Here is a 14059-nt window from a genome sequence, read left to right on the forward strand (position 1 = left end):
GTTTTAGGATACATTCTAAGAGAAGCTGCAGGGAATAGTGTTAAAGGAAGTAGCAGCAAAAAAGTCTTTTTTTGTCTTTTTGTAGAGAAACTTATCGCTTTATTGAACAAATATTCAGTAAGATCAGTGAACCAGAGCGAAAGCTTCTGCAACTTAGGAATACTTTTTTGTACTATTGTGCTTGTCTTTATGTGAGAGGATAGTGGATAGAGTTGGATATCGGGAAGAAAAAGAGATTGGGGAATGACATGCGGGAAAGAATTCATGGGTCGGACTAAAACCTGGGCCCGCACACCTGAAGGACGTGTATACAACTTGAACATTGACAGATAAAGAATCAGTGTAGATAGATTCTTTGGAGCCTTATCTATCTAGTGAAGTTCGAAATAGCATGGTCGCAATCACGCATGCTTGTTGGTGTCCTTTTTAGGGAAGTACAGAAACGTGCCCAGGGGAGGAAACGCCTTGGAAAGAAAAACTTTAAGAAGAGGTGGCTCCGAGTGACCAACAGGGAGCTCTCCTACCACAAACACAAAGGTGAGACTGATACCATCATACACTCCAAACGTAAATACTCTCATCCAGAATCTGTCGCCCAAAGCCAACAGAAGAGGGCTCAATGAAATTACTATAAAGTACCATTCCCCGTCACTAGATGGCACCAGAGTTAAGACATTTTCCCACACAGTGAAGGTGCCAAGTTATTGGTTGAATTGGAATTATTTGTCCAAAGTTGTTAAACGAAATATTTAATATGTGGAGAAAAATCAAGGCAAGGAGTTTCTTCAAACTGCACATGTGACTTTTAGGAGTTATGGGCTATTTTATCCAAACTTATAAAGTAATGTGTCACAAGTAGGTTTACTTAGACCACATATATCATCACACATTTCTCAAAGCTTTAATACTAGCACCATCTCCTCAGGAAAAGGTGACAGACTGTTATGTGAGAGGGATTTAATAAAGTATAAAATGAACTTAACTTAGTGTAACAGTCTGTCTGTAGTCAGTCAGTTGTGTCACTATCTGATGACTTCCAGAAACACTTATTCTATAACACTTATTAACACTTATTCTATAATCAATAAAGGTTTGATCTTAATAGTTTCAATCTCTTTATCACCATCAAATGTACGGTATCTACCTGAGTGATGCATTAGGATTACATTTTGGCTTGTCATCAGTATGTGTTGCTTACATTATTCAACATGTATTTAGTTTCTCCCTCACACCTCCCTATATTTATAACTTTACAAGAAACACAATATTAATACTAACACACAGAATAACATGCAGGCTGTTTGTTCTTCTGTCACTGCGTATGGGTCTTCTCATGATATATTTCACCTCTGCTTTCTAGGGAAAGATGCCCTCTGCACCATCAATGTCAAGAATATCCAGGCAGTGGAGAAACTGGATGAAAGTGCCTTTAACCGCAAAAATGTAAGCCAGTTCTCTGAGACACCCAGTTATCACCTTTTAGAGTGGAGCCTTTTTCTAATAATAACTTTAGTCCAAGAGCCGGACTCCCAAGTAGAAGTAAACGAATGATTCAATAGCATCACATCCTATTTAATGAAAGTGTAATCAAACTGGGAGTGTCCTGGAAATAACCTTGTAAATAATGAGTGCTGATGGCTTGGCTCTTAAGATGCTCGTGTTCTTCTTGTTGCCAGATGTTTCAGGTGGTCCACTCTGAGAAGCCTCTGTACGTACAAGCAGGAAACTGTGTGGAGGCCAGTGAGTGGTTGGAGGTCCTGGGCCAGGTCAGCCGCTGCAACGAGGGACGCCTGGCCACCTTCCACCCATCAAACTACAGCAGCGGAGCCTGGCAGTGCTGCAAAAACCAGAGTAACAATGCAGCAGGCTGTAAGCCCTGCACAACGTGAGTCTCAGCCCACACCATCGTCATCACCAGGATTATGAATATGCCATCTCTAGAGTGTTCAATTGTGGTTCTGCTGTTTTGTGAGAAATAAGCCCACATTATAAACACTTAATAAAACTGTTAACCGCTTTTTGAAATCCTGCCAGCAGGGTAATTTTTTCCAACCATAATGATTAGAGCCCGATGAAATCTGTTTTATTTTTTCCCAAATTACGTTTTATTTGATTTTTTCTGAATTCTGTGTTTTACGACGCGTTCCATCGGATCAAATCGCGGATAGAAGTCATGGAACATTTTATTACATCAGGAAATGGAGAACTTACCAAAAATATATTTTCCCCCCTTTTATATTTTTTTAAAGGTAATAGTTACCAGGCCGTGCCTGCTCCCCTCTGGACCCGCCCACATATAAGTGAAAAGTGGAGCGTGCATTTAGCTGCACTGTATCTTCAGTGTTTGGATATAATGCAGCACTGTTTAACAGAGTCTGTGTGAATAAGTTCACAGATGACAGCAGGCCGTGGGATAATGTTACTATTGTTAATTTACTGATTGTTGTTAAATGCTGAAATGATGAGAGTGAATTAAGAAAATTTGATGCGGCTCTATGTATGAAAACGCACGTGAAACGTTCACAAAGACGTGGCCTGTGCGGATCACAGACTGTGTTCCATTGCAATAAAGTCAAACAGGTATATTTCATAGCTGGCGTTCCCGTGTGTGTCTCCGGCATGCAGACAGCAGAGCAGCAGGAGACACTGTTGCTTAGCCAGACGTGCTTAAAACGCAGCATATTTTATAAAACACTTTGATTGATCGGAAAACCCAGACTTGTTTGTGTGGTTAGTTGTATTCATTTAATCCCACATCTGGAGAGAACTATTGAGTTCATTTGTAGTCACTGTTTTACTCTATATGTTAAAAAGCTCCAGTGTGATGATTGTTTTACGTATCATTTTTACTCTTTTTGTTATTTTTTTTTAGAATACATAGAATGTCAGAAAATACACTCGTGGCTCTGCTAGATCTGTGTTTTCATTCAGAACAAAATGAATTATAACATCCTGACTTCCCTCCTGAGTAACACTTTACCTCTCTTCTCTTTCAGCACCGTGCTGGCCAACCTGCAGCTGGACATCGACTGTGACCGGGAAACTGAGAGAGTTTTCTCCCTCCTTTCGTCAAATGATACCAAACTACAGAACATGGAGGGTCAGTGTTTATTTATGAAGTCTGTTTATTAGAGGGTAAAGACATGCTGGCAGCTCTTCTTGTCACTAAATGTTCCCAGCACTATTTGTGGATTCCTTGAGCGTAACATCATTTTAGGAGATCATGACCATTAACAATGATGCATGAGTATACAGCATGTTGGATTCCAAGTTAAAACAACAACTGCCTACATTTGTCAAACAATGTTGTGTACATGTTTAAGACTACAAGCACTTTTGAGGTAGTCCCTTAATTTGAGGTAGTTCCTTAATTCATGTATGTTTGTATGGACCAATATCAGGTTTAGGGTTCAGTAGAAAAACAGACTTGGAGCAAGAAGTCACAGAGCACAGCAGATTTCAGGGGCCGTGTTAGTGGGTCCTCTGATTAGCCTTAGAAACCCTCTCGCCTCCTCCTCAACCTCCAACAATTTCTGTAACTTTCAGACAAGCCAACTTCCCACCCTCTTCACGCAGCGCTAGGCCCGCTGTGTGGAGGTGAAAAACCAGCCGGAGTTTGAACTGCTCTCTCAGCTCTGTTGTTTTACTTATTTTCCTCTCAACTAGTCTATTGTTATGTGAACAACAGGAGCCGGGTGCACCAGCTGGGCATAAAAAAAATAGGTCTTTTCCCTTCCGTCCCGACAAAGCTACCGCCGACTTCATGACTTAAATCTACAGTCTAACTGAGAACCGTTGTAGCTGCACCTCAACTTATCATGCGCGTCCACATGAAGGTTCACGGAGCGGTGAGGGTTGCCATGTAACACATTTCCATCCTGTCTAAAATCTCCTGTCCAGATAACGTCATTAGTTAGTGGTTTATGTTGATAAAACAAACACGGACATGAAAGGTCATTTTTACTGATAGCGATAGAGTTGTATGCAGAATGTAATGATCCGAGTGCAAAACTGAACACCAACACATGAGCTCATGTGTTTTTAAGGTGGATGAAGTAAAGATGCTGTGTTGAGCTAAAGAAACGCTTCTTATGACCTGACATGTTGTTGTCCAATGAACATCATCTCTCCCCTATTACTTTGTGATGCCCTTCATGTCCGCTTTGCTGCACTGTCTTGAATTTCTGAGTGTTGTCAATCACAAACGAGTAGCTCTAGTGTTTAGGATACGAATAATAACCTGCATCACGGTTTTCTTTAAAATAATGATCATGACATAATGATAGAGAAAAGTTGTCTGAGTCACATTGAGCACCTACAGGGCGAGGACAGTGCTGTGTTTCTGTCCGACGCTGTGAGATCACTCTGGTCACCCGCTGAATGTGGGGAGGTGATCATCTCAGTGCAGTGTCAGATGTGTGTGTGTGGTCCTGATTTGGTCCATGTGTGTTAAGGTTATATTTTCTTGAGTTGCAGCGCTCCTTGCTGGCTCATTGTCTCACCATCAGAGATAGTGAGAGGTTATCTCTGTGTTTCATGTGTTGTCTAGAAGTGTGTGCTTTTGCATAAGCACCACTTGACTTTCCTCTGTGTGTTTACTTCAGTTTCTAGCAGATCTACAAGTGTAGTTTGTTGGTGCTGGGAATTTCTGACCCTTCCTGCCTTTTTGTTTCTTTGTAAACACCTGATGGTCTTTGTGTCTCAGCTGTTTCAGAGGTCTCCCCTTTAATCTGGTTTCTTGTCAGCTGCTTGGCAGCGGTGGTTTTGCTTCTAGTCTTGTTTTTATTTAGAAAAGAGAGCCTTGTTGTTTGTTTTATTTGTTGTTGGTTTGTGGTTATCCCTCTGGGATAATTTTCCCACTTTCCCCAAACCCTTACAGACGCATGCTGTAGTTAAGAGGAGGGCTCTTTAATTTGAACAGGGCTTGTTCGGCTAAAACAAAACCTTTGGATCGGCTCACTGAGTACATTTCCAGAGTTTGTCTGATCATGGGTGACTATCTCCTCGTCATAATGCTTTTTCGATAATCATGCTGTGTCTTATTTCTGTTTTTGTTACCCGTGTTTGTAGTCTGATTTTCTAACTTGCGCCTGCTCCAGTCTAGGTGCAAAAGTTTCACCCAGTTGAAACACAAATGGTGCTACTGGTGCACAGGGTGTAACTTTCAGTTGGTTAGAAGTTTCAGCTCTAAGCAGAACGTACTCAGAAGCAGAAAGTTTACCAGACATGTTGAGTTCAGCTCCAATATAACCTGACCTTAAGTCGTAATGTTGTGTTTCCTTTCTGCAGATGCATGTGCCAGCATGGCAGTGTACCAGGGCCCTCAGCGGGATCAGGATGACTACTCCAAGTTCACTATTCAGGAACCCAAAGAAACCTTTCAGACACTCAAACAGCTCCGAAACGTCATGGAGGAACTTCAGAGGCAGCATATCATCAGAAGTGACACAACAGCGAAATACGGGAGTCTGTAAGTCCATGTGACATTAACATGTAGCACTCAGACCAAGCTCTCACTCACAGGGGCTCATCTTTGTCATCTTTTCTGTTTCAGGGACAATCCCATTGTAGGGAAAACCTCCTAACCAGGACAGGAAGGTGTGGCCTGAATTGGACATACCAGAAGCTGACCTAAAGGAGCCCTGGGCCCACCAGCTGGAACACCCAATAGGTGCCCCAATCAAAAAACAAACAATACACCCTGACCTCCAGACATCACCAGTCCACTACAGCAGTGACGGCCTAAAAACAGGGCTTGTGATCTTATCTAGTATCGCTGTTCGTGAAGAAACTCTTGGTATTTGTTGTTTTCTTTGCCCCCCCTCTCCCTTTTGTATAAAGACACTCTTTCCTTGTCCTAACTTATGTCCTCCTTATGTCTCCAGCTGTGTTATGAAGGCATCATTAGATGGTGTGTGAATAGGCTGCTATTGTTTTTAATTCACCCAGTTTTATATCGACAGCTGTGATGACGCTCTCCCAAATCTCTCTCTAACGGCTTTTTTGCTCCGATGTCTGTCCTTCAAGTTGATTAATAATAATCATCATCTCTCTAGAGGATCGCCCTCCACTTGTGCCCCTTTTATCTCTCTCTACTATTGAAGTGTCCCCCCTCTTCTGAACAAAAATGTAGATATATTTTCAGGGGACACTTAAGTAGATAAAAACCAATCTGCCTTACTTTGATGGATGTTTCTTTCACATGAAATGCTGAGGGAATAATGCAGAAGCACTTTAAATATTTGGAACACTCCAAATAGAAATGAATAGATACGTGGTATCAGCTTTCCCCATTTCGATCAGTTACATGATCGTAAGTACATGTTTTGTTCAGATCCTGTACAATAACATTTATAGCCTGTAGATTTTAAGATATTTTTCTCAACCAAAGACATTTTCATAGATATGACTTGAAAAAAAAATACATGTATTTTGAATACAAATGTTTTAAAAATGGAGACAAATGATATATATATATTTGGTTTCTGTTGATGTTTTTGCTAACATATCCTTTAATTTTTAGTGACTTAAGGCAAGCAGACTGCATGTGTCAGGTTTGGAGTCCTGATAGCACATGATTGTGGTGTGGAGTCGTATTTCCCTTTGATTGTGAATCGTATGGTACGGTGTACTTCTGATCTGTGCTGTTATGTTGAGAGCATCACAACATATCTATAGTGGCTTTTGTAAAAATAAAAAAATAAAAAAAATGATGAAGGGAACGTTGACAGGAATCAATTTGAATAACAAATGAACACCTCCTCATCTCTGATTTAGTCCAGACAATCACGGCCCCCGACAAACACAGTATGTCCTTTTGTTTTGCTTTTATTATGAAACCAGCAGCACTCAGCAGCTCAAGCTGTTGTACTTTATGGTTTTAAAGAATCAGTTTCATATGGGGCAGTGAGTTTAAAAGATAAATATTTTTAAACGTTTCCACGGATGCAGCTCTCCACTGCCAGCACTGTCAGGAAAGTCTGTATTTTAAATTAACAATAAAAGAATCTCTCATTATGCCCCGCTCTTAAAGAAACACATGATCCCTACAGTCAGATCTGACAGAAGCTGATCAGCTCTGGAACACAAAAGACTTTATAACATGTCCATACCTCATGTCTTTAATTAGTTTCCAAAAGAAAATTCTTTTTTTTCCAGTTTATGGAGTTCCAACCAGCAAATTCAGATAAATTGTCAGTTAGTTGATTTTAAGATAAATCAGTAGACTGTATTTTTTTATTATGCTCTAAAGGAATCCAATTACCGATCAGATGTAGGTTCAGTCTCCTTTTATGTTCCCTTACCCCCCCCTCTGAACAATGAAGTGTTGCAAAGACTCAAAAGAAACTTGAATTTAATTTAAAAGCAAACGTTGAACTTGTGATGCTAATAATGTGCAGGGTTAACCGTGTATTCTCCTTTGCTTGTGGAAATAAGTTGTTTTCAGAAGTTTTGTTCTTGGTCCATCTCTATTTCTAACATGCATGTCCTGTTTATTTAACGAAATGTTTTTTGAGGAAACCCATTTTTGTATCTTTGTTTTTTTTTTTAACACTGTTTCAATGTGTTGCTATACTGGTACGGTACTTTGTTGATTTTTTGGTTTCTGGCTGCTTGTGTTTTTTTGTCCGCTAGTGGTTTCCTCTTTTGTACATGGTTGTAGCTGCTGCCAAATCTCCACTTGTTGAAATCTGAAAACGCTGTGTTACAGACATTAATATTTTGTGTGATGAGCTGCGGCTGGCACATGTCCACTTGCACATGCAGTGAATGAACTGTCCAATCGGAGCCAAAATACAAACTGTAAAATGTTGATTCACAGGCGAGCATTATTCAAGGAACTTTGTTAACGCTTGTCAAAAGTTGTCCGTTGGACTAGGTTGATAACTAAATTACTCTGGACCAAGTTTCAACAATACACCGATGTAATTCTTAAGGGATCACAGCGTGCAGTTATTGTTTAATATACACTGTCAGCTTGCATGTCAACTCCATTGCTAGATTTAAAAAGGGCCAGTACACTTGTGGTTGATTTCATTTTTTTAGTGTGCACATTTTTGTAAGAAAGTGAACATGTTTTGGATTTTTTTATTTTGGTTCACTTGTCAATAAATTGAGGTTTTCTCTATTTGTTATAAGGGAATTTTCCATTTGCTTTCCCATGACTGCACTAAAACAAAAACATCTCTGGGCAGGATGTGGATGAGGCACATGTGGAAAGTGTATCAGTTGTCATGCTATTTAGGACAGCAGTCTGCTTCACTATGAATAATGGACTGTGGCCAGTTTCCAATCATAATTTTACTAAACCTAAAGGGACATGTTGACTTCTGCTTTGAAATTTGAGATGAACAACAATCATGGTAGTACACAAGATACCTGATGTGTGTTTCCTGAGCACATCAAATAAAAGACGGAAACAAGAAAATTGCATTTTGATGCAGGAGGGAAAAAAGTTGATTTCCAGAGTCTGTAACCCAAAATTCAAAGAACCATAAGCTTCTGTAAATTAATTTGAGGTACACTATATTGCAAAACAATCTTTTCTTCTTGCTGCCAATCATCTTCAATCTGTTCTGTAAGAGTTTTAGGACAGAGCATGAGGACTTAAAACAGTCTGTTTGTACTTCATTGGATGTTAAATGCAGACGGTGCATGGTAACGACACATCTCCAATTCAACTCTTCTGAATGTCTCTACTGCTCGAGTACAATGTCTGTTTTTTATATACATTAAATATTTTATTTTTCATACATGGTCTTTTTTGTGTCCATCAGAAACATTCTACAATAAACTCTTAAACAGTGCCTCTCCTATATGTGCAGTATCTGTGCTAGCATTGATAGGTCAAATTTCTCCAGACAAAGTTTTTTTTTTTTTTAATAAAACAAAAAGTATCTCTTGTTGTTTAATTGTTTAATTTGTTTAATTTAAAACACAAATAGGAATAGATTCAGGACAATGGTGTACAATAATATCACCAAACAGAGCGCCAGTAAAAATAGTCTTATGTCGATAAAGTGATGAATGATATGTTACATAAAAGATGCACAATAAGAACATTCATGGATTCAAACTGCGTTCTGACAGGTTGTCATAGGCCTACCATCACGGGTGGTAATTCTGTTCTCAAAGCAAGCTGCTGACTTTGTCAAGTGTACTCAACCAGTGAAATGTGAAACATGGTTTTAAAGTACTTTTTTATTGATTGATATTTTCACAAGGAGTAACACTGCAGCAGGAGAGAATTAGGTTTGTTGATGTTGGATTAGTGGTAAACCATTGGGTAGAACAGTGCACTATATGCGGTAATGCTTGTTTTTACATCTATAGAGTAAGTTTTGGAATGAAAGCGTCAAAGACCTTAGAGAGTGTTTTGTTCTTGTGCAAAGAACATTAACTCTCACCTCATTTGTCTCTTGGTATTTGACATGATTTCCTTTATATTCAGTTTCAATTTAATACCCACATGTTTTAATGCATTTTTATGCTTTATGCACTGATTTGAAGTCTATTTTCTGTTCCAAATTCCAAATTCCAAATTTGTTAAACAAAAAGCGAAAATACTTCCTAAGGAAGCTCAAATCCTTTGGAGTCAGTAAGAACATTCTTCTGACCTTCTACTACTCCTTCATTGAGAGCATTATTACTTTTTCTATAACCTGCTGGTTCCACTCCACCACCCTCCAGAACAGAAACCGCCTGCAGAGCACGGTCACAGTCTGCTCTAAGATCATTGGACTATCTGTAAGGACTTTGACATCGATCTATGAGCAACAGGCAGACAATCAGGCTAGCAGATCGGATCATGCAGAACCCCTCACACGCTCTCTTCCCAGCGTTTGAGTGGCTCCCCTCAGGACGCCGGCTTCGCTGTCTCTGCTGCAGGACACAGAGGAGAAGAGCAACCTTTGTTCCCAGGGCTGTCCAGCTCCTCAACTCCCCCCCCCCCCCCCCCCCCCCCCCCCAACAGACACCAACACCTCTCACCCAATGCAGACTCTCAGCTGTGAACTCCTTTATATTGACATGCACCTTAACTGCCTCTGCTTTATCTGGTCTCATGCACTACATCACTTTATTCTATCCATTTTATATCAGTATTCATACAGTTCTGGTTAATTTATTCCTGTTGTTCTTATCCATCATTCCACTACGGTCACTTTATTTATCTCATTTTTACCTTTACAGTTATATTGTTTATATTAGTTCTGTTGTTCCATTATTCACCATGCACCTTAATAACTTATCATTTAGTATTTGCCTACTTGCACATAGCTCTGTATAAATATATTTATTTCTCGTTTACTGCATGTAGTTCTGTTTACATCTGGTCACTACTGCACATAGTTCTGTATATATATATGTATTTCTCGTTTACTGCACATAGTTCTGTATATATATATATATATGTATTTCTCGTTTACTGCACATAGTTCTGTATATATATATATTTATTTCTCATTTACTGCATATAGTTCTGTTTACATCTGGTCACTACTGCACATAGTTCTGTATATATATATATTTATTTCTCATTTACTGCATATAGTTCTGTTTACATCTGGTCACTACTGCACATAGTTCTGTATATATATATATTTATTTCTCGTTTATTGCACATAGTTCTGTTTACATCTGTTTACATCTGTTAGTCCGATCACTGTCCACTTATATCCACTCTTTTATATTCTGTATTTTTAAGTTAAGTTTAAGTTTTAAGTTGTATTTAAATTGACACTTTCTATTTAGGTTAAAATGTTTCGTTTACTTGCACTGTTGTTAATTTACTGCTCTGTGCGCCTTTGAATTGCCCCCCGGGGACAAATAAAGTTTTTTGCATTGAATTGAATTGAATTGAATTGAATTGAAACAAATAAACCCGCCTGGCCCTCGAGAAACTCTTCCAGGGCCTGTCTTTTAGCATGCAGAGAACAAGATCTCTAGGAGCCGCAGGGTATTGTCTGGCTCCCGACCGTGACCTCTCAGCCATTACCTTCTGTGAGAAGGAAAACACTCTTACTGTGATCACTGAGGGTCACTATGATGTTAGCACACTGGGCCTCTTTCCCCTACATGGGGTTTCTTTGTACTATTTAAAAAATATATAATGTTAGCACACTGGGCCTCTTTCCCCTACATGGGGTTTCTTTGTACTATTTAAAAAATATATTTCTGGGAAATAAACTCTTGACTTTCCTGCCATGAGGTAGGCTAGATGAGAGCACTCTCTAGTTTGGTAGCAGCCAGTGAGCTAAGCTTTAGCTCAAACACTGGAAACAGGAAAACAGCTAGCTCTGTCGAAAAGTAGCCAAATCCGTCTACAAGCTAATTTAAGGCTCACAAATTGAAATAGAATTTTCTACTTTTTGAACTGTACAAAAAAAGTGAAATAAACATAATTTCTACAATTGACAGGTGATTGTGCCAACTATTTCTAAGCTTTGCGCAAGTAGGCTAACCTCCTGTAGCCTCCTCTGGCATTAGCTTAGTGCCATGCAATTTTTTTCATCTGTTATATGTCATCAATATATGTCAAAACCTAGTCCAAGGAAGCTGTCTTTTCTTCTTTTAGGAGGTTAACAGCTTTTAAAGATTATGTAATGGAAAAGTATTTGTGTTTCGAGGGTCAGAAATACCACAGCATGAGATGTCTTTATTTTTCAGAACTACAAAGCTTGATCTATGAAGGAAAACAGACACTCAAAAATTATTTTTAAAAGTTGAATGTGTGCTGCTTTTTGGTCACATGGCGTGTTTAAAGTCCATACTGTGTACTGAGGAATGTTCTTCTATCAGAGATTTTTTTTTTTTAAATGTATGTCCCCTGGCCCCATACAGTAGGATCATGTTTGAGCTCCTAACATGTCCAAAAATTTGTTCTAAAGCCCAACAGCTTCTCGTTTTTCCAGAAATGTTCCCTGGTAAATCTGATATCTGTTAAAAATCCATCCGTCATGATTTAGAGTCTACCGTAACACAGAGACAGCGATTGTAAAAGGCAGCAGCTTGAGTATTGAGAAGAACTTGTAAAAGAGATCATATCTCTGCTATAAGTTTATCTGAACTGGCTTCCTATAAAACCTAGAATATAATATAAAATCCTTCTTCTCACACAGATCATACATACACTACTATCATATGTTATAAAGATCATAGCTCCATTACATCTCTAGAACATTGTGCTCCTAGAATGCTTACGGTATCCTAAGATCCCAAGAGTAGTATATGAGGTTGAGGGCAAGCTTACAATTATAAGAAAAAACGTGGTATGTTCAAATATCTCATGGATTTCTCAAGAGTAATTTCAAGGCTGTTGTTTCTTCTGCTAATAATGTCAGTGCTTACTGTAGCACTGCCCTATGGGCGACCTCAGAGGTGCAGATCTCTGCTGGACGTCCTCCAGTGCTGCCCTTTGTTTACTGTGTCGCATTCTTCTTCGGGCTACACTTAGTTGCCAAACTGTACTGAGCCACACTGGACTGCTTGGTGTAAACAGGGCTATAAACACGCAGACTTGTTTAAATCAGTGTACTTCTAGTGATGAAAGATACAACAGAAAACTCAAAGTACTTGGTCTTTTTCAATTCCCTGATTTTTTGAAATTTTCAAAATCCAAAACAAATAACACCAACCAGAATTTACATTTTTAGACACTTCAAATCCATTATTACCCCTTTACCTTTTCTGAAGATTATTTCCTTTTTAATACAGATGGAAACTCAAATAACAGGAGCAAAATGTACTGTTTCATACTGAAACATTAGAAGTGACACAAAATACAGCAACTGGTATTCCCAGGATAAGTGAAATAAAAAGGGAGACATTTAAGGAGAGCGTTGCTCTATTGTTTGGCTCTTCAACTCATGTTCTTTGACCTCTGCTGGTGGCTCAGTGGTGGAATGACTTTCTCCCACCTTTCAGTCTCTGTATAGGTAGTGTTACAGTTTTGAACAGGCTGTGTAAAATAGGCTTTTTATTCCTCCTGGACATCAAGTTTATAAGCCCTACTTTTGATGCCATGTGGAGCCTTTACGAAACCAACATTTTCGTACCAAATTGGGTACCCCATTCGTATCACACGTGGATGTGCTGATTTGGACCCTGGAATGAATATGTATATGTATTGAACTGAAGTAAAATGTCAGCCAGCAAACTGATTCAGTTTCCCCAGTTTAAGAAAAGAAACCCTCCAATAGATTACATAAAGGTGTCCTTGATCAGGAAGATGTAGTCAAGCCTATAGCTAACGTAATTTGTTTACTTTTCTATCCAGTCATATAAATTCCACACACCTTCTTCAGACATGACTTGTATCTGAACCTCAGGGTCCTGGCCATTTCTGGAACATTTTATAGGTCTGGAAACACAGTCATCACATTTCAGTCAAACCACAGGCATATTTTGACTTTAATCTATAGAACTGTGAGGCCGTCTAACCCTCTTTAATTTATATTATAGGACTGCTGTGACTGTCTGCAGTCAATAGCCTCCCTCCAGAGAGAAATGTTGCTGTTCTTCATCTGAGACCACTGGATTTTTCTGTTGTCATTTGACCATAGCTTTATGTTTTCCTGGCAGTTGATTGAATATAGCCAGCTGCTTGAGTTTAAACTATGTAGCTCCTTTTCTGTGGTCAGTTTTAACCCCAGGACATGTAAAAGATGTTTAGTCTTGTGGCCTCTTTGTTTTCTTGCTTTGTTGTGCTCTTTGTTTCCATGGTGGGATCTTCATGCTAAAGCTAGTTACCGTATAGATTTCTTTATCGACAGGATATCATTGGTGGCTGACATTTTGTCCTGGGTTTTTCATGGTCCAAAGAGTCAGGCTCCTAAATACTTTATGGTTCCCTGACTTTTCCATTAGGGCCACCTGCAATCTGACGATCAAGTTTTTAAGTAAGCTGTCTAAACAACTATAGGATGCATTTAATACTGACAGTGAACTCCCCGCAGGATGAAAAGTAGCCTAATAACTTTGGTAGCTCCATAGCAGACTAGCAACACAATCATGTAAACGTTTTTTTTTTTTGGTGACTTGGGTTATGACTTAATCTCAG

General features: G+C 39.1%; 1 protein-coding gene across 1 annotated transcript in view; it reads left to right on the forward strand.

Annotated features, from left to right (window-relative positions):
* Nucleotides 1-8807, forward strand: part of rasa2 (RAS p21 protein activator 2) — a 30975-nt gene extending 22168 nt beyond the window's left edge. Inside the window, exons 19-24 of the mRNA XM_020641739.3 lie at nucleotides 431-537; nucleotides 1361-1443; nucleotides 1677-1885; nucleotides 2997-3100; nucleotides 5290-5470; nucleotides 5555-8807. Coding sequence (XP_020497395.1) covers nucleotides 431-537; nucleotides 1361-1443; nucleotides 1677-1885; nucleotides 2997-3100; nucleotides 5290-5470; nucleotides 5555-5585 — 715 coding nt within the window. The 3' untranslated portion in view covers nucleotides 5586-8807. The remainder of the gene's footprint in view (nucleotides 1-430; nucleotides 538-1360; nucleotides 1444-1676; nucleotides 1886-2996; nucleotides 3101-5289; nucleotides 5471-5554) is intronic.
* Nucleotides 8808-14059: the final 5252 nt, after the last annotated feature.

The sequence above is a fragment of the Labrus bergylta genome, chromosome 11 (genome assembly GCF_963930695.1).
Source record: "Labrus bergylta chromosome 11, fLabBer1.1, whole genome shotgun sequence".
Classification (NCBI taxonomy): domain Eukaryota; kingdom Metazoa; phylum Chordata; class Actinopteri; order Labriformes; family Labridae; genus Labrus; species Labrus bergylta.